The sequence below is a fragment of the Coenobita brevimanus genome, chromosome 35 (assembly GCF_032717465.1).
Source record: "Coenobita brevimanus isolate Jiangsu-jjx chromosome 35, ASM3271746v2, whole genome shotgun sequence".
Classification (NCBI taxonomy): Eukaryota; Metazoa; Arthropoda; class Malacostraca; order Decapoda; family Coenobitidae; genus Coenobita; species Coenobita brevimanus.
In genome coordinates this window covers 1060744-1083385 of record NC_136988.1, presented here as the reverse complement: position 1 = coordinate 1083385, position 22642 = coordinate 1060744, and the positions used below count along the sequence as shown (strand labels likewise).

The window sequence follows — 22642 nt, the reverse complement described above, 5'->3', positions numbered from 1 at the left end:
CTTTGAAAAATGATTTGTTAATAATACAGTAATAATAATAACAATAATAATACTAATACTAATAATAATAATAATAAAACTACATCCCCCTAGTACGTGCCTATGTGGGCGGCAGAGGACATCACGTACTAGGAATTCGTGTACTGTGAATACATAAACTTATGGGAAAAATTACATATGGGTGGCACCCCCCCTTCATGGGCAACCCTTGAGAAGCCTTTCAGACCTAAGCATTGTACTAGACAGGGAAACTATCTAAGACATATTACCTAAGATAAAGTAAACATACAAGATTATGGCTTTATTAGGTAAATCAACAAGGCTATAATTAACTACACCAACAAGATTATGGCTGAAGGTGGGTGGAGTGTAGGCTACCGTTATCACTTCTTGGGGGGGCAATGTCGCGTACTTGGAGTAACCCTGGATCTGGGCCGCTCTACGCTGCCCGTCTCGCTTACAAGGAATTCAATTCGCGTACGAATAAAAAATACACTAAAATAAAATTAATAAAAAAATGGCTCCTTGCGTACATGGGGGATCGCGTACTCGGAACTCGCATACTGTGGGGATGTACTGTACAGAACTTTGTTAATAATACAGTAATAAAAATTAAAAAAAATAAAAATAATAATAATAATAATAATAACAATAATAATAATGTAAGTATCTGTAGTAGTGACTGTACTTACATGCCGTACTTACACATGCCAAGTTAACCCCTGTAAGTATCCGTATTACTGACTGTACTTACACACCTACACAAGCCAAGTCAACCCTGTAAGTATCTGTAGTGACTGTACTTACACACCTACACAAGCCAAGTAAACCCTGTAAGTATCTTAGTGACTGTACTTACACACCTACACAAGCCAAGTAAACCCTGTAAGTATCTGTAGTGACTGTACTTACACACCTACATAAGCTAAGTAAACCCTGTAAGTATCTTGGTGACTGTACTTACATACCTACACAAGCCAAGTCAACCTTGTAAGTACCTGTATTAGTGGCTGTACTTACACACCTACACAAGCCCAGTCAACCCTGTAAGTATATCTGTTTCTCTGTCCTATATCACTGCCATCCTCCACACACAGCAGCTTCCACCCCTGCTTTAAACACTGGATTTCCTTTCCTATCATCGGGTCCATGCAGTCAGTGGCTATACTGTCTCCACTAAGCTGGTTATGAGATGTTGGTAAATACACATACACCCAAATCCTGTCAATCACCCCAGTGCTACACATGGCTACACCCTGGGAGATGTTAGGGGGGTGTGGGGTGTGCCGGGGGACATGCACGTTTACCCTCATGGACGGAGACGCGGTCCCTGCGCGGCCTCTCGTGCTCGGTGAGGGACTGCTGCCGCCTGAGTCCCGTCCCCGATCCCGTCACCGATCCCGCCGTGCTTCCCCCTGAGGATGGGGACTTGCCTCCGACCCGACCTGATATGCCAGTGACATCTGGGGTCAGTGGCCTCACCGTACCTCCCCTCAGCGACCCACCTCATTAACACCCTCGTTTGACGCTAATGGGAGACTCTGGCAACCCTCCATTCCAATATAATGAGGATGGCAATGGCAACGCACTCGTCACAATGGCAATGCACTCCTCTTACTTTCTCTAGACTCCTCTTACTTTCTCTACCTGTCTTTCTTCTGACTCCTCTTACTTTCTCTACCTGTCTTTCTTCTGACTCCTCTTACTTTCTCTATTTTGCCTTTTTTTTTCTTTTTTTATTCCTCTTGCTTTGTCTAACTGTCTTCTCACTCCTCTTTCTCTAACTAGCTTTCTTCTGACTCCTCTTACTTTCTCAAATTACTTTAATTGTCTTTCCTCTGACATCTCATACTTTCTCAAATTACTCTACCTGTCTTTCTTCTGACTCCTCTTACTTTCTCTAATCAGTTTCTCTACCTGTCTTTCTTCCAACTCCTCTTACTTTCTCTAACTTTCTTGATTTCTCTTCCTTTCTCTACCTGTCTTTCTTTTGGCTCCTCAAACTTTCTCAAATTACTCTCTCTCTAACTGTCTTTCTTCTGACTCCTCCTGAGTTTCTCAAATTGCTTTAGCTGTCTTTCTTTTAACTCCTCTTACTTTCTCTAATTACTTTCTCTGTTTTTCTTCTGACTCCCCTACTTTGTCTTTCTCCTGACTCCTCTTATTTTCTCTTTCTTTATAGATCAACTCTGTTTTACTACTGTTACACTATATATATATATATATATATATATATATATATATATATATATATTTTCATTCATTCATTGCCAGACGCCATGTATCCCAAACGGGGTGGCCAAGGGCTTAGAGTTAATTGTTTTACAGGGAGGGGCACTAATCCTCCACCAACCCCACTTGACACGTAGGGATGCCAACAGCATCTGGTGTTCCCAGGCGGTCACCCATTCAAGTACTAACCAGACCCAACGTTGCTTATATATATATATATATATTTCCCCACCCCCTGTTACTACATACCGGTACATATCAACTTTTTCTTTTATTGATCTTAATAAAATCTTTTTTTTTTTTACTGCCATTACATTACCATTTTCTTTACTGCTCTTAAATTATAATTAAACCTTTTTTACTGCTGTCAAATTACTGTATAGACTTATTTTTTGTCAAATTATATACTTTTTTGTATGGTTGTCAAATTATAAACTTTTTTTTTGGCTGTTTTCAAATCATAAATAAACTTTCTTTTACTGTTGCCAAATTATAATTTTTTTTTTTACTGTTAAAAACTTTTTCTACCACTGTCAAATTATAAACAATTTTTTTTTTTTTTTTACTGCTGTCATATTATAAACCTTTTTCTTATTGCTCTTACATCACAAATCAACATTCCTGAAATCATCTGTCCTGGTACTGAATGACCAAACAATATTTTCAAGACAACAGCAGAGAGACAGTACAGACATAAGCAGTAATAAAGAAATTCTATGCTGGGAGAAAGACAGGCATGCGATTGTTATAGAGAAAGATCCGAGACAAATAGGTGACTATCTGGTGACTATGAGGAAGAGCCGTGGCAAGTAGGCGACTATCTGGTGACTATGAGCAAGAGTCAAGGCAAATTGGTGACTATCTGCTGACTCTGAGGAGGAGCTGTGGCAAGTAGGCAACTATCTGCTGACTATGAGGAGAAGCTGTGACAAGTAGGCGACTATCTGCTGACTATGAGAGGAGTCATTTTATACAGGTGACTATCTGGTGACTATGAGGAGTAGCCGTGACAAATAGGCGACTATTCGGTGACTATATATGACCCAGAGTCTCCCATTAGGTCAACGAGGCTGCCTACATATTGAAAGAGGAATACAGATAAGCAGGAAGCAAGACAGGGATAAATCTTAACTTCCTCTATGACGCTATACTAAGCCAGGAGCAGAAAAGGGAAAGAGAACGATAAATATTAAACTCTATGGCGCTATATTTCCAAAAAAAAGCCAACAGACAAGATAAGAAATAGTGGAAAATATCTTGGCCACACTGGACATGAAGCTTGCATGAGAGAGACATTTAGCAACACTCTACATTTAGTCTACACTGAGTTTATCGAATGCAGTGACAGTAAAGATTTATGTAGGAGTGTAGTGAGGAGATATACACTTAATTTAAACCCTATGGAGGACTGAGAATATTACTTTTTAGATTTAGAATGGAAAGAAAATGAGAATTAGGATATCACAGTCATACAGCTGAAAAAGACAACAATAATAATGATAATAATAATAAAAATAATAAAAATAATAATAATAAAAAGGGGTAAGTAGAAACAAAAAGAAAGATACAAACCACCAAAGAAAAAAGGAATAATAATAATATCAAAAATAATAATAATAATCCATCCACCATCCAAGCCTATGCCACCCCATGAGGAGCGTAGAAGCCCAGGGGTTGGCAAGTTGGTCCTGACATTTGAGAATAATATTAATAATAATAAAAATCAGGGCACAAACACAAAAAACGAAAGAAACATCGCCAAGCAAAGAAAAAAGTAATAAAAATAAAAATAATAATCAGGGCAGAAACATGAGAGAGAGAGAGAGAGAGAGAGAGAGAGAGAGAGAGAGAGAGAGAGAGACATCACCACACAAAATATATAAACACTGCAAGGAAGAAAAGGCACACAGACAAGAAATCCCACAAAAAATACACAAAACAAACAAAGAAACAGAAAATACGAATATAAAAACATAAACACTGGGAGCCACTTAATCTGCTGAAGGCTAAGCTAACAGATAACTTTGGGTAGCATTTTAAGTGCCGAGCCTTTTAGCAATGTTTACTATAAATTTGTGGACCCTCAGTGCTGCACTCCTCCGCAAGGCATGAGACACGGAAAGCAGATAATGGGGAGTTAGTTTGGGTTGATGTTATGGGGGTTAATTTGGTTAGAATGAGAAAAACTTTAAAAATCTATCTATCGACATACAGACACCTAACAAAAAAGACAAAGAAAGATAAAACTGCTACTTTACCTGTGCTACCAACAAGAATATTTTACTCAGTAGTGCTAAAAATTTATTTCTTACACATATCACAGTTAGATTTGAAGATGATATGGCCAGATGGGAAAATAATAATAATCAAAAAAACCCTCAGCCTCTGAACTCAAATGGCCAACAGAAATCACAAGCTTCAAGCATGCCACTTGAAAGGTGAAATGTGGGCGGGAGGGGAAAGGGGGCGGGAGTGGGAGGGAAAGATCCTGTAATACCTCTTAGTGTGGAATAGGGCGACCTCTGCTGGGAGTGGGAGGAAGACCGGGCGGAAGAATAGGAGGAGGAGGCGGTAGAAGGAGCGGAGGAGGGGGAGAGGCTGGCCCGAAGGTCCGGGATCACCCTCATACTCCGCTGGTACCCACTCCACCCACTACACCCACCACCACCACCTGTGTAGCGGCCAGTACCCAAGCATATGGAGCTGCATACACACACCTCTATACACACTACACCTCTATACACACTACACCTCTACCCACACCCCACACATGGCACCAGATATGTGTGTCTGATTTACCCTTACAAATGGAGTGACATCCTTTCATCTTTACTTCTGAGGGCAACTTTATTCATGTAAGTAAAGCCTTCTCACACTTTACAGGGGGGGTATCATGGCCATATTAATCCCATCAGTTGTGAAGTCGGTGACGAATAAAAATAAAATGGACAGGAGATGGCAAGAATAAGATAATAAAACGAAAATGATGTCCCAAAGTTCAACATGTCAAATCATCTATGAGGAACACTCCTATGAATAATGTCACTAGAAAACCTAATCCACACTGTGTCTCATTTCAGAGTACCATGAATTTAAAATGGATGAATTGTGTGTTCAAATTGTGTTCACTGTGAGGAGAGACCAATTTCAGTTCAACCTGAGTTTTAAAAAAGTTCAAAATTCAAACAAGACTCATGCATCCTCACAGTACAATTAAATTTTTGAAGGTGAGTACGATCCCTCCAAATATTTTATACATCTTTTTGTCTATCTATCTATCTATTGCCAGACGCCTTAATCCCATAAAGGGTGGCCACAAACAAATCCCCTCCATGCCGCCCGGTCCCCTGTCTGTTTTTGTACAGGGTTTACAAGAAATCAGACACACACACTGATGCCAATACAGTTATAAATGAAGAGAATTGTGTTGCCTCCACGTATTTCATGATGCAACAGCGCCCACACCCAATACATTCCAGCGAGAGTGGCTTGGCATGAGGTTAGTGGCAAAGATAAATACAAAAATGAGGTTAGTGTTAAGGTAATCGAATCCACAGAACCAATGAATCACAGCCATGAAATCTATCAGCAGCTAAGTACATATCAGAACTGTCACCTTTTACTGTAATTTTTTTTGTAAATCACCTTTCCCTGTTATATTTCTTTCAGTTAATCACCCTACAATATTGATTTCACTCACCTATTTGCCCATCATCATCGACCATCTTTTTTTCATTTTAATGCATGGAAGGAGGAATCAAAGGCCAGATGCCCATAAAATTGTTCCCTTCAAGAAAAAACAAAAACCAGATAACAGTGAGCCAAATTCAAGATCCAATTAACCCACCATCATCAGTCAGTCATGTGTGTTCTAGTTTTATTTCTGATACACTCTCAAATTCACACACATCACCAATCGTTTATGCGTGTGTTTCAATCAAAATACGTACCAGTTTCACTCAGTTTTACCCATCATCATCAATCATTTATTTGTGTGTTCCAATCAAGATACAAATTTCACTCGTGAATTCACGCATCATCATCAATCATTCATGTGTGTGTGTTTGTTTCATTTCGTTTTTTGAAGGCTTCAACATGCTTGAATGCGTCGGCCTTGGTCACCTAATGGCGGCTCTCCATGCTGCTCGATCTCTGGCAGCTCCCCTATTCAGTCTCGTATTCCTGAGCTCACACTCAATGTATGTGTGTTCCAATTAAAATACTGTGCCAATTACACTGGACAATTTACCCATCATCATCAATGTATGTATGTTCCAATTAAAATACTGTACCAATTACACTGGCCAATTCACCCATCATCATCAGTCATTCATGTGTGTGTCCTAATTAAAACATTAATTCCAATCACCAACTCCCATCATCATCATCAATCACTCATGTCTGCATTCCAGTTATTACTCTCTCTCTAGAATCAATAAGCACATGGCCATTATCATCTAATCCTGTATCCCTCTACTAAATAAGAGTGTGAAGATGCCACAGAAAGGAATGGGACACTGTTAAAGGGAATTATAAACAGAATGCCAAGCGATGTGGGTCACTGATTCCTTCACTTATCATTCAAGCCTTCAGAAGTCTTATTTCCATTCACAGCCAAGAAATCCACACAAAAATGCCCCTAATCCTAATCAATTAATCCCAATCTATTTTCTTGTGGGTCATAAACTGTGGTAAAACTCTTAACACATATTTACATTTATAATTCCCATCCAATTTTATCTTTCACAATTAATTTTTTGGTTTCCATTCTCCTTCTCACACATTCCCTTGCCACATTCACCCACATTCTTGCTCTTCTCTGCCACCTCACACCCTTACACTCACTCATACACACATACATTTCCATTCCTACTTTCCACCCAATTTTCTCTCTCACCATTCCATTGCTTTTTCAGTCCATGTCTTGCTTTCTCACACATTCCCCTGCCACATTCACCCACATTCTTGCTCTTCTCTGCCACCTCACACCCTTACACTCACTCATACAAACTCTCATCTTCATGCTATCTATACCCATGCTTTGTATGATCCTGCTATCTATCCACACACTCTTCTATCCTCTAAACAACAACATTTCAAACTTTACATCTCTCCTATCTTCTCCAACCCACATATATTCTCAACCTGTTCCCTTTCTACTGCTCTCTCTCTCTCTCTCTACCTATTCCTTCCTTCCTTGTTTCTCAGCTAATTCCTCTCTCTCTCTCTCTCTCTAACACCTTTCTACTAGTGCACTATACAATGGTAACAAACAGGTTTTCCTGATATGTACAAAGCATACTGTATAGAATTCAAATATTTACAGGAAGTCCCATGTTTAAATTATTCAGGACAAGATGGCTGAAAGTTTGAAAATTCAGAGACACGGTTATACACATTTCAAAATCTAAATTCATTTCAGCCATTGCAGAGCTGATAGATTTATATGACATGGGTTTTAGGTATAACAGTGTAATAATTTAGTGTCTAATGCTAAAAAAGTGCATAAGAATGGGGTTAATATATCGGTTATATTTGCACTTAAAGGCTGAAAGGTTTGCAGGACATCAACCACAGTCAATCATCGAGTAACACGAAAGAAAGGGGCTGGAGGAGGACCGTGCTACTCAACCGTGTGTTACTCAAGGATTGACTGTGTGCTACTTGTTCACTGGAAAAAAAAAGGTTAGAAAGCAAAGGAGGACTGCAGCACATGTACACGGCTGGTAATGTTAAATATGACATTATGGTGAGATAAGAATGTTGTTGGCCAAATGGCGTTAACCCCTTCACTATGACAAGTCTCCCCAAACAGTACAAAAACATCCGATGCCAGCAAGCGTGAGGCAATAGACGTCACTGTACTACTACTATTGTTTTTGCTTAACTTCAGACTGTCTGGTAAACAAGTAGTTCTCTGGGGTCGTCCTAAAGGTGTATACTGTAAATAAATTGTGTAGGGAGTCAGCACCCCCTTCAGGTAGACATCACCTCACCAGGATCAGAGCAAAGTCATTCCCCACAGCGAGGTGCAAGGAAATACGAGGAGGTTTGGTTCCCAGGTGGACATGCAGCTGTTCCGGCCAGAGTGCACAGCGTCACCACCTGTAGGCTCCTCATCTGTGCCATGTCTTTGTACAGTCGCCCCAAGAAGTCATGGCAGAGTTTCAGAATGCTTCAGTCTCTCTGTACTGTATGTGCATTATCACTGATCAAAAAGTTCTGGATACTCTGCCATCAGTTCTTGGGGTGACTGTACAGGAGGGAGTTAATGGAGAGAACTTTAACTTTTCCTTTACCAGATCTCACTTAAACTGAATAAAACTGCATGACATTAACAAGATCATAATATTACAGGGGAGATGTTGTCATAGTGGAAGGGCTAAATCTAGAGGTAAAAAAACACACCAATCACCGTCCAGCATTTCATCCTCAAAAGCACCACCACACACAGGGCTGGCTGTGACGAGGAAGCACACGTCAACCACCAACAAGCAGTGATATATAAACAAGCATTTAACCCTTCGACTGGCGGGTGCGTTTCCGTGGGCAAAATATTATCACCCACAGGAAAAATAAATATCGATGTTTATAATTATCAGTCATTATTTTTAGTCATTCTGGGGAGCCTACGTGATTATCATTATCGTCCACAGCAAGTCAAAATAAATATCTGTGTTTATAATTCTCAGTCAAGATACTTTTTGGGGGTCCCTTTCGTTTTTCATCAATGTTGCCAAAAATACAATGCAAAGTAAAGCACACCCTTGTTTTATAATTTGGATATATTGAAAACCAATAGGATGACAAATTTGGTGTTCTGGAAGCCATATAGGTGAGAAAAATTATTAAATACTGAAAAACTAGATATCATAGTCACTGTATGGGGGGAGGAAATCGTAAGAGAAATGAGGGTGGAAATCATAAGAAAAAATTTGTGCTTAAAAGTTACAATAATACACCGTAAGTCAACCGTAAAATGAGTGTCTGTTTCTGTATTTTCAGGCAAAGGGTTACGAGAGCTCATGTAATTTCCACTGAAGTTATAAGAGCCTCGAGGGTCCACATAGAAACGAATGGATATCTTGGGAGTGCAGATGGATAATCAAAAGTGCCCAAACCACCAAAGAAAAATTCTGACTGGACATGTGAGGACACCCAGACATGGAGTAATAAAAGAGAGAGGATGTTCATACCTACTCTGACACCCCGATGACGGCCCTCCTTGTCCCTTGTGTGTAAAATAAAGACTATCCACACTTCTCTTACCTTCGAAGACACAAGGCAACCACTCCTTTACTAATCCTGGTACCTTACTACTTAATACTGATACTTTACTACTTAATACTGATACTTTACTACTTAATACTGATACTTTACTGCCCGCGTGGTTAACCTGTCTATGATTTTACTGAAGCTCATACAGTTACTCTAAAAATAAATGTACTTTGAACATGATCTATCTGAGTGAAAACTAGAATCACATATAAAGCTGACTGCTTTGACTGTCTATCTATCTATATCCATCTATCTATTGCCAGACTCGTATTGCATTGGCTGTCTATCTATCTATATCCATCTATCTATTGCCAGACTTATTGCTCTGACTCTATCTATCTATATCCATCTATCTATTGCCAGACTTATTGCTTTGACTATCTATCTATACCCATCTACCAATTCCCAGACGCCTTAATCCCGTAAGGGGTGGCCACAAACAAATCGCCTCCATGTCACCCTGTCCCCTGCCATTTTGCTGCCCTCCCCCCAGCTCACAGCCCCCAAAGTACCAGTACGACTCTTTGGCCTTGTCAATGCTCCTCATAAAACACAAATTATAATATATCTTCTTCCTGTGATCAAACGTCCGTGTGTTTATATATGGGGAAAAAACGGAATTATTTGTGTTTTTCCTTCCAACGTCCGTGTGTTTATATACGGGGAAAAAAACGGAATTATTTGTGTTTTTCCTTCCAATGTCTGTGTGTTTAGATATGCAGGGAAAAACAGAAATATTTATGTGTTTTCTTTCCAATGTCTGTGTGTCTATATACAGGGGAAAAAAATATTATTTGTTTTTCCTTCCAATGCTTGTGTGTTTAGATATGCGGGGAAAAAACAGAATTATTCATGTGTTTTCTTTCAATGTCCGTGTGTTTAGATATGCGGGGAAAAACGGAATTATTTATGTGTTTTCTTTCAATGTCCGTGTGTTTATATATGGGGAAAAAAACAGAATTATTCTTGTGTTTTTCCTTCCAATGTCTGTGTGTTTATATATGCGGGGAAAAAATGGAATTATTCATGTGTTCCTTCCAACGTGTGTGTGTTTATATATGGGGAAAAAACGGAATTATTCATGTGTTCCTTCCAACGTGTGTGTGTTTATATATGGGGAAAAAACGGAATTATTCATGTGTTCCTTCCAACGTCTGTGTGTTTATATCTATCTATCTGTCTATTGCCAGATGCCATAATCCCATAAGGGGTGGCCATTTGACTCCGAGTTATTTGTTTTACAGGGTGGGGGGAAAAACAGAATTAAGTGTTCTTCTTCCAAAGACCAGCTGAGAGAGAGAAAATAATATACAGTGACTCACTTGATGTAGTGCTGCCTACTTCTTCCTTAGCCTTTATCATTCTTTTTCTGTGCCTGTCCTCCTCTCTTCCTATTTCTCACCATCATCCACTCACTTGATGTAGTGCTGCCTACTTCTTCCTTCACCTTTATCATTATTTTTCTGTGCCTGTCCTCCTCTCTTCCTATTTCTCACCATCATCCACTCACTTGATGTAGTGCTGCCTACTTCTTCCTTCACCTTTATCATTCTTTTTCTGTGCCTGTCCTCCTCTCTTCCTATTTCTCCCATCTTTCCTGTCACTTCTTATTGCTTTTCTTTCCTTTACAGGTGGCTTTACATTGAGTGACAAGCCAAATGGTTTCCTGTAAGCCAAGAAACCATTTTCAACGCTGGGTGGTAACCATATAACCAAACAATATGTGCTCCCTATGTGTCAACAAGTGGGTTGGTGGAGGATTAGTGCCCCTCCTCGTAAAACAACTAACTCAAAGTCAAATGGCCACCCCTTACGGGATTGTGGCGTCTGGCAATAGATAGATAGATAGACAGATCCTTCAACAGATCAGTGTGTCTTATTAACAGATCCCGCCCAGTGTAGTTTGTGACAGCGCTGCAAACGTGTAATTATCATCACCACCACCACCTTTATCACCATCTTCATCATCACTGCCACTTTTATCACCATCTTCATCATCATCACCATCACCTTCATCACCATCTTCATCATCATCATCACCATCTTCATCATCATTGCCACCTTTATCACCATCTTCATCATCACCATCACCACCTTCATCACCATCTTCATCATCACCATCTTTATCACCATCTTCATCTTCATCATCACCACCTTTACCATTATCTTCATCATCACCATCACCACCTGTACCATTATCTTCATCATCACCACCTTTACCACCACCATCATCATCATCATCACCACCACCATCACTATCATCATCACATTCACCATCCTGAGGGCAAGGAAAAGTGAAAAACAAGAAAATCCCATACACTCATAATCCTTGGGCTTCACCATCATCACCACCATCATCACCATCATCACCACCATCACCCTGAAAGAGAGGAAAAGGGAAACGCGGAGAAAAAAACAGGAAAAATCCGTTTGTTTACAACCGGAGGGCCACAAACCTGGTGACGAGAGCTGGATGTATTTCGTGGACATTTTTTTCGTGCCTGGGAGGGACACGCAGGACACCGGCTCCAGCTCGAGGAGAAAGAACAGTTCCGCCGCAAACGCCAAGACATTCTGCTTCACCGAGCTGCATGGGGTGAAGGCGAGGTTTGTTATTATTCTCTTATTACTCTTGTTATTCACTTATTACTCTTATTATCAGTCTACTACCTATTTATACATTTATCTGCTTCACTGAGCTGCATGGGGTGAAGGTGGGATTCAGTATTATTCATTTATTACTCTTATTATTCATTTATTACTATTATTATCCATTTATTACTATATTTATACGTTTATCTGCTTGATTGAGCTGTGTGGGGCGAAGGTGAGGTTTATTATTATTAATTTATTACTCTTGTTATTCATTTATTACTATTATTATTCATTTATTACTATTATTATTCATTTATTACTGTTTATATATTTATCTGCTTGACTGAGCTGTGTGAGACGAAGGTGAGGTTTATTATTATTCATTTATTACTCTTATTATTCATTTATACTCTATTTATATATTTATTATTATTATTTAGGAATGAAGGTGAGATTTATTATTATTCATTTATTATTATTGTATATATTCATTATTATGATGAATGAAGGTGATGTTTATGATTAACTCATCCTATTACAAGGTCACTTGGAGTAGGACATGTATAAATTATGATCTACAATTAAACCATCATCATCACCATCATCACCACCATTATCATCATCATCACCATCATCATCATCATCATCATCATCATCATCACTATCCTCCTCCTCCACCTCCTCCTCATCATCATCATCATCATCACCATCATCATCATCAACACCATCATTATCATCTTCACCATCATCATCATCATCATCATCACCACCATCATCTTCATCACCATCATTATCATCTTCATCACCATCATCATCATCATCACTATCCTCCTCATCATCATCATCATCACCATCATTATCATCTTCATCACCATCATCACCACCACCATCATCATCATCATCATCACCATCATTATCATCTTCATCACCATCATCACCACCACCATCATCATCATCATCACTATCCTCCTCATAATCATCACCATAATCATTTTCATCACCATCACCATTTTCATCATCATCATCATAATTTTCCTCCTCCTCCTCCTTATCATCATCATAATCACCATCACCACCATCTTCACCATCATCACCACCACTCTCATCATCATCATCATCATCATCATCATCATCATCATCGGGAATGCATGGAGAGGAAAAATACAAGCCAGTGGCATAAGTAATCACCAGTATGGCCTATGAAATGGACCACACACTCATTAACTTACCATTTCAGCTCCTGGAATCCTAGCTCCACCTCATACACACACACCTGACACCACCTTATCATTTTGTTTTGTTTATAGAGGCTCTGACATGCTTGCACGTGTCAGCTACATCGCCAAACCACCTTAATGTATTTCTCCTAACACTTTCTATCACATAATAATAATAATAATAATAATAATAATCCATCCATCCATCATCCAATCCTACCTTGCCCCATGAGGAGCATTGGGCCCCAGGGCTAGGCAAGTTGGTCCTGACATTTAAGATGAGAGTGATTAATATAGTAATAATAATAATAATAATAATAATAACAACAATAATAATAATAATAATAATAATAACAATAAACATGTCCATGAACGAATTACACTACATTACACAACTTTCTCAGCGTTCTAACCTGTGCATATAAACAGTATCTTCCAAATCACTTCAATATATTTCTCCTAACACTTTCGATCACATAAAAATAATAATAATAATAATAATAATAACAATACAGTCCCCTCTCCATATCCATGAACTCATTTCACTACAGTACACAACTTCTCAGTGCTCTGACCTGTGCATGTAAACAATATCTTCTTTGGTGAGGAGGCAGGGGTTGTAGGGAAGGCTCTCCTGGCAGAATTTAATGACGAGACCAATGTTGTATAGAGAGTCAGCGATGGAGGGAGGGTCGGCCACGGCAATGTCCCGCCACGACAGCTCTTGTGGGCAGTAGAAGGCTATCAAGGCTGCCAGGCCGATACCGTCACTCAGGTCGCTTAGATCCTGGATACGAGGAAACACAGGCAGGTCCTGTTCCTGCGGGGGAGGGGAAGGATGAAATATTACAGTACCTAACAAACAAGCAACTATACTACATTACATTACAGTTACTATAGTTGCAGCGCAGGACTCTGAGGTTGTCATTATCGTACCCTGGCAACCTACCATTCAAAAGTGAATCTGATTTAGTATATAATATGAAACGCATGTGATTCGTGTATAATATGTTTGTGTATAATATTCGTGTGTAATATATTCATGCATAATAATAAGATTTGTGTATAATATGATACAAATTCAGACGTACTTTTGAAAGGTGGGTTGCCAGGGTACGATAATGACAACCTCAGAGTCGTGCGCCGCGACTATAATAAACAAGTCTATCTCTACTGCCAGACGCCTTAATCCCATAAGTGGTGGCCACAAACAAATCGCCTCCAAGTCGCCCTGTCCCCCACCATTTCGCTGCCCTCCCCCCCAGCTCCCCCCTCTCTTATACCTCTCCACTATATTACATTTACTGACGACCAGGCAAACAGTGTAATTTTCAGCTACACAGTTTCTTGCCTTAACATACTGACTATAAAAGGTCTTATTTAATACTGGATACAATTAAATTACTATATATTCGGCGTTGGAGTGACGGTGGCAAGGGGGGAAGGCCATGGGACCCACTCACCCCTTCTAAAAGAGAGAGAGAGAGAGAGAGAGCGCTGAAGTGACAGGTAGCAAGTCATTTATTTTTTGGCCCACCCTGCCTCTCCTAACCAAACAGCTGATCTGAGAGGTTGTCCTTCATTTACATTCTTTATTCTTCATTCAGGTATTAAAAGAGTGTTTCCTCGACTAACTCCTTCACTATTAACCAGACACACTATCTATCTATTACCTATATAGATACTGTGAGAGTAATGGCAACCAAAATTCAAACACACCCCCATATAACAAAATCCTGGCTATGCCCCTGATCTCTTAGACCGAAGGGAATAAAGCTATCACTGGACTGTTAGGCTGGTAATTGTCTATCTATCTATCACCAGACGCCTTAATCCCGTATAGGGTGGCCACAAACAAATCGCCTCCATGTCACCCTGTCCCCCGCCACTTCACTGCCCTGCTCCTAGCTCACACTCCCCTCTCTCATCAGTGTAATTGTAATAGAGTAATTCTGGTAGGTAACAGTCAGGTGTCAGGTATAAGGGTCTTTGGTATAAGTGGATGAGTCTCGTTACCTGGCTGTGGTGGATTCGTTCCTGTAGTGCCCGGACGATATGGCTGATCCACAACACCAGGGCCTCCTCCTGATCCTGGGGCGTGCGGTCCTGTCCCGCCCCGGCCCCACCCACCCGCTGCAGCACCGCCACCGCCCGCTCTGCCACCACCACCTCCCGGATGTACAGCGCCATCATCGCCTCAATGACGGCAAGATGTGCTGACTGTTTGGGGGCACAGGAAGGGCGGTGTGATGACACTTTTGGACAGTTTCGGTAAAAAAATTCTTGCAAAATTTTACCTCCTTCCATTAAAAAGAGAGAGAGAGAGAGAGAGAGAGAGAGAGAGAGAGAGGAGAAGGAGAAGGAGAAGGAGAAGAAGAAGAAGATGACGAAGAAGAAAAATAACAAAGAAACTGAGGTAAGAGTGACCAGCATGATCTCTGACGCATCCATCTACACATCTAGTACTACAATGCTGCATATCCTTCATCATCCATCTTGCTAATGGCTTTTTCCCCCTCAATGGAATATCCCCCATACCATCATCTCCATCAATATTACCCACTGCTCCTATGAGTCTATGTGGTCAGAACGATTAGTCAGGAAAGTGTTTGTTGTTCGTTTGTATCGTTTGCAAAAGCTCCAACATTTGCATACGTTGGTCTTGGTCACCTAATGGCAGCTCTCCACGCTTCTTCACCTCTGGCAGCCTCCCTATTCAGTCCCTTATCCCTGAGGTCACACTTTATGACCTCATCCCAGGTCTTTTTTTTTTTTGGTCTGCCTCTCAGGACCCTACCCCCAGTGTTCATGCTTCTCACCTTCCACACTCAATTCTCTATCATTATTACTCATTGTTCCTACATATATATATGGTGGGGAGGATTCAAAAAGATGAAATGCAAAAATTCCAAAGTGGGATAACCATAATACAAGGAGAGTAAAGTGGCTTATATATCCATACACTCTTTATTCAAACTTTCAAATTCTCAGCCGCATCTCCAACCTTCAAATTCTCAGCCGCATCAACCTTCAAATTCTCAGCCACATCAACCTTCAAATTCTCAGCCACATCAACCTTCAAATTCTCAGCCACATCTCCAACCTTCAAATTCTCAGCCACATCAACCTTCAAATTCTCAGCCACATCAACCTTCAAATTCTCAGCCACATCAACCTTCAAATTCTCAGCCACATCTCCAACCTTCAAATTCTCAGCAGCATCAACCTTCAAATTCTCAGCCACATCAACCTTCAAATTCTCAGCCACATCTCCAACCTTCAAATTCTCAGCCACATCAACCTTCACATTCTCAGCCACATCAACCTTCAAATTCTCAGCCACATCAACCTTCAAATTCTCAGCCACATCTCCAACCTTCAAATTCTCAGCCACATCTCCAACCTTCAAATTCTCAGCCACATCAACCTTCACATTCTCAGCCACATCAACCTTCAAATTCTCAGCCACATCAACCTTCACTTTCTCAGCCGCATCTTCAACCTTCAAATTCTCAGCCACATCTCCAGCCTTCAAATTCTCAGCCACATCTCCAGCCTTCAAATTCTCAGCCACATCTCCAGCCTTCAAATTCTCAGCCACATCTCCAACCTTCAAATTCTCAGCCACATCTCCAACCTTCACATTCTCAGCTGCATCAACCTTCAAATTCTCAGCAGCATCAACTTTCAAATTCTCAGCAGCATCAACTTTCAAATTCTCAGCCACATCAACCTTCAAATTCTCAGCCACATCAACCTTCAAATTCTCAGCCGCATCTCCAACCTTCAAATTCTCAGCCACATCAACCTTCAAATTCTCAGCAGCATCAACCTTCAAATTCTCAGCCACATCAACCTTCAAATTCTCAGCCACATCAACCTTCAAATTCTCAGCCACATCAACCTTCAAATTCTCAGCAGCATCAACCTTCAAATTCTCAGCCACATCAACCTTCAAATTCTCAGCCACATCAACCTTCAAATTCTCAGCCACATCAACCTTCAAATTCTCAGCAGCATCAACCTTCAAATTCTCAGCAGCATCAACCTTCAAATTCTCAGCAGCATCAACCTTCAAATTCTCAGCAGCATCAACCTTCAAATTCTCAGCAGCATCTTAAATCTTCAAAATTCTCAGCATCCAGACAAAAACTTCTATATTACATACGTCACTATTAATTCCTATTGCAGCAGAGCCTCAGAGGGAGAAGGAGTTGAGAGACGTTTGTATAATCGGGCAGTGGAGCTGGCCAGTTATATCAGTGCCACCACATGAAGGCATCCCTCTCCAGTATACATGTTCATGCAATACACTATACACTCAAACCTCGATTTAAGGGACTAAATGGGGAATCAACTTGTCCCCTACTTGAAAATGTCCCCTACTTGAAAATGTCCCTTACTTGAAAATGTCCCTTACTTGAAAATGTCCCCTACTTGAAAATGTCCCTTACTTGAAAATGTCCCTTACTTGAAAATGTCCCCTACTTGAAAATGTCCCTTACTTGAAAATGTCCCTTACTTGAAAATGTCCCTTACTTGAAAATGTCTCTTACTTGAAAATGTCCCTTACTTGAAAATGTCCCTTACTTGAAAATGTCCCTTACTTGAAAATGTCCCTTACTTGAAAATGTCCCTTACTTGAAAATGTCTCTTACTTGAAAATGTCCCTTACTTGAAAATGTCCCTTGTTTTACCACACATAAAGACAATCTTATTATGAAATGCAATGATTGTTTCACTTATTTATTTATATAATTATGAATATTATTTTACGGGTACTGTATAAAGAAACATATTAATGTGTATAACCTAGACATTACCTATCATTTTTGAATGGTCTTGTCCGTTTGTCAGGTAGAATATGGACTCCCTTAAATCCTAAATCCCTTAAATGGAGATCCTTAAATCGAGGTCTGAATGTACTACTTTCACCTTAACTTGGCCCAGAGTTTCATCCTTGTGCAGCTTATTTCACGTAGCTCACTGACAAAAAATGGCAATACTATGGCTCTACATCCTTTCAACAGCACTTCTTCGTGACTAGCATCATATTCTAGCATTAACTGTTGTAGCAGCTCAGAGTAAAGATGGAGAGATGGTAATTTTAGGCCAGATGGTGAGATTGTAATTTTAGGCCAGATGGAGAGATGGTAATTTTAGGCCAGATGGTGAGATGGTAATTTTAGGCCAGATGGAGAGATGGTAATTTTAGGCCAGATGGAGAGATGGTAATTTTAGGCCAGATGGTGAGACGGTAATTTTAGGCCAGATGGTGAGACGGTAATTTTAGGCCAGAGGGTGAGATAGTAATTTTAGGCCAGATGGAGAGATGGTAATTTTGGGCCGTGTTACAGAAACAGGAGTATTGATTCTTACCATCTTGATTGGCGAGACCTGGATGAGGACGGTCTCTGTGAGGGCGACGTCCGTGGGCTCGGCCACATAGACCCCCTTCCTGGCCAGCGCTTGTATGATGTTCCAGTGACTGAGGTTGTGGAAGTTGGGGTCGCCGTAGATGTTGGCCAGCGCGGAGCAGTACAGGTCCGCGTTGGCCAACCGGTGGACGATGCCCGGCTTGAGATGCTCCACCCCCTGATGGTAAACACATAATACTGTGCTTTTCTTTATATTTTTTAAGTAACAGAACAGAGGAAGGAAAAACAAATGAATTACACTTTTTTTTAAAGTTAAAAAAAAAAAAAGCTGCTCCACTTAACAAAGTCATTCAGCCAAACCTCAATTCCGTTGCCTCCAATTTTCCGGTAAACTGCGTCCCATAACCAAGGCTCAATAGAAAGGAAAATTCTCCAGTATTTTGAGCCACTTTCCACTAAATCCTTGAAGGCCACCCACACCTGGCCAACTATGCTAACTCTCAATGCTACACACCGGTCTGAAACCATAATTAATAACACCAGAAATGCGTTATTGCGTATGGAATTTCTATCTATCTATCTATCTATTGCCAGACGCCTTGATCTAGTAAGGGGTGGCCACAAACAAATCGCCTCCATGTCGACCTGTCCCCCGCCATTTCATTGCCCTGCTCCCAACTCACACCCCCCCTCTCTCATATACCTCTCCACCCCATCCCTCCATCTCATCCTCGGCCTCCCCCTCCCTCTTCCCCCCTCCACCTCACTCACATACACTCTCTTCGTCAGTCTTTCACCCTCCATCCTCTCCACATGGCCAAACCACCTCAGTGTGTTCCTCCTAACGCGTCCTATCACATCCACATCCACACCACAACGCTCCTTTATATCCTCATTTGTCAGCCTGTCTCTCCATGTGACTCCACAGGCTCCTCTTAAATAACTCATTTCCACTGATCTCACTCTTGACTTGTGTCCTTCCAACAACGTCCAAGCTTCACTTCCATACGTTAGAGTTGGTATCACAATACTGTCATGTAGTAACTTTTTCACTTCCATGCTCACTTCCCTGTTTCTTATCACTGCTTTCAAGGAACCAACAACCCTTCCAAAGTTATTAAAATCATCTTGAGTGGCAAAACAAAGTAATATAAATAATAAAATAGGAAGATTTAAATAGGAAGGGTTAGGCCACATACCTCACAGTCATGGCAGCCCTTTTATTAAAGTTATTAATATTATCTAGAGTTGCAAAAACAAAGTAAAAATAAAATAGGAAGATTTAAATAGGAAGGGTTAGGCCACATACCTCACAGTCATCGCAGCCCTTTTATTAAAGTTATTAAAATCATCTTGAGTGGCAAAACAAAGTAATATAAATAATAAAATAGGAAGATTTAAATAGGAAGGGTTAGGCCACATACCTCACAGTCATCGTAGCCCTTTTATTAAAGTTATTAAAATCATCTTGAGTGGCAAAAACAACAACAAAAATAATAATAATAATAATAATAATAATAATACAGGAAGTGAGATTGGAAGGGTTATGCCAGGTACCTCATAGCCATGGCAACCCTTTACTGTTTATTAAAGTCTAGAGTTGCAAAAAATAATAATAATAATAAAAATAAAACAGGAAGTAAAACAGGAAGGGTTAAGCCACATATCTCAGAGCCACATTAACCCTTTCCTAAGTTATGTTGCAAAAACAAAAATAATAAAAATAAAAACAGAAGTAAACTAGGCAGGGTTAGGCCACATACCTTATAGTTGTTGTAGCCCTTTATTAAGTTTATTAAAGTCATCTAGAGTTGCAAAAAATAATAAAAATTAAACAGAAAGTAAAACAGGAAGGGTTATGCCAGGCACCTCATAGTCTCGGTAGTAGGGGTCCTGCAGATCGGCTGGCACTTTGTTTTTGTGGGCCTTCTGGACGATCCAGGCCACAGACGCCCGCTGCTTCGCCTGTAAACAAAACCAACGCATCATTACCCACTTGCACCTTAACAGCATCTCAACGCGACACCCTGTACTACATATATATACAGAGAGGATGGAGAGCGAGAGACTAATGAGGAGAGTAGATGAGAGTGAGGTGGAGAGGGAGGGGGAAGCCAAGGATGAGATGAAGGGATGGAATGGAGAGGCACATGAGAGAAAGGGGTGTGTGCTGGGAGCGGGGCAGTGAAATGGCGTTGGACAGGACGACGTGAAGGTAATTTGCTTGTGGCCACCCCTTACGGGACTGAGGCGTCTGGCAATAGATAGATACGTACATACATATAAACTCTCAATCATGTCATTGCAACATCCGGCCCGATGCAATATTCATCACTATAGGCTCGGCTCTATTAATGCCATATCCGGCAAAATTATGCAATACCAGGTGCCAAAACGGGGCATAACCAGCTGTCCATCTATCTATCTATCTATCTATTGCCAGACATCTTAATCCCGTAAGGGGTGGCCACAAACAAATCACCTCCATGTCACCCTGTCCCCTGGCATTTCACTGCCTTGCTCCCAGCTCGTACCCCCCTCTCTCATATACCTCTCCACTCCTTCCCTCTTCCTCATCCTTGGCCTCTCCCTCCCTCTCCCCCCCTCCACCTCACTCACATACACTCCCTTTGTCAGTCTCTCACTCTCCAGCCTCTCCACATGGCTCAACCACCTCAGTGTGTTTCTGTGCAATATCCAGCGTAGAGGTAATTCACCGGGTCGGTCAGGATCACGTGATGGTTTTGTGATCATCGGCATTTTACCCTCCCGGAAGAGAGCTGAAAGCTCATATAGTCCGATCTAAGGGCAAAGCCTTGACCTTCACACACGCACACACCCATCCTCTTGCTCAAGGAGGACAGTGACCACCCGCTTTGTCAGTGAAACTTTTTCGCATCCCGAGCAAGGCGCGAACCCCTGTCTTAGCAGATGCTAGGCGAGAGCGTTACCACCGCACCAGCAAGCGGTGTATCAACCAGCTTGTAAACAGCAGCCAATCACCTCTGTATTACTGTATTGCCATATTAATCATTACTGTATTGTATCTTAGGCTTAAATTTCATCTGTTACTCATGGGGTTCTATCCAAGCTCCCCCTTCCCCCCACAGTTGGGATTTCAAGCACATGTGTGAAAATAAATGAGTGTGACAGCATATTCTACTGCAAATATGTGAAAATAAATATAACAGCATATTCTAGTGCAAATATGTGAGTATAACAGCATATTCTAGTGCAAATATGTGAGTATAACAGCATATTCTAGTGCAAATATGTGAAAATAACTGAGTATAACAGCATATTCTAGTGCAAATATGTGAGTATAACAGCATATTCTAGTGCAAATATGTGAGTATAACAGCATATTCTAGTGCAAATATGTGAGTATAACAGCATATTCTAGTGCAAATATGTGAGTATAACAGCATATTCTAGTGCAAATATGTGAAAATAACTGAGTATAACAGCATATTCTAGTGCAAATATGTGAGTATAACAGCATATTCTAGTGCAAATATGTGAAAATAACTGAGTATAACAGCATATTCTAGTGCAAATATGTGAGTATAACAGCATATTCTAGTGCAAATATGTGAGTATAACAGCATATTCTAGTGCAAATATGTGAAAATAAATATAACAGCATATTCTAGTGCCAATAATGCTGACTATATCCCTGCTACTCTAACTTGGCCGGTAAGTTCACCTTTTGGCGGCTTATTTCACACCCTTGTCATAGCACTTCTTCATCAATCATCATCAGACACTGTCGTCATCACGTCATAGTAATCAGCATCATCATCAGTCATAATAATAATAATAATAATAATAATAATAATAATAATAATAATAATAGTAATAATAATAAACAGTCATAGTAATTATCATCATCATGTCATAATAATCATCATCATCATCATCATGTCATAGTAATCATCATCA

General features: G+C 40.4%; 1 protein-coding gene across 1 annotated transcript in view; it reads right to left on the bottom strand.

The window, feature by feature from the left end:
• Patronin (calmodulin-regulated spectrin-associated protein patronin) overlaps nt 1–22642 on the bottom strand; it is a 111695-nt gene that overhangs the window by 70148 nt on the left and 18905 nt on the right. Inside the window, exons 2-8 of the mRNA XM_080269650.1 lie at nt 20570–20665; nt 18702–18917; nt 15339–15542; nt 13898–14142; nt 11967–12097; nt 4730–4903; nt 1308–1445 (exon numbers count right to left, since the gene is read on the bottom strand). Coding sequence (XP_080125776.1) covers nt 1308–1445; nt 4730–4903; nt 11967–12097; nt 13898–14142; nt 15339–15542; nt 18702–18917; nt 20570–20665 — 1204 coding nt within the window. The remainder of the gene's footprint in view (nt 1–1307; nt 1446–4729; nt 4904–11966; nt 12098–13897; nt 14143–15338; nt 15543–18701; nt 18918–20569; nt 20666–22642) is intronic.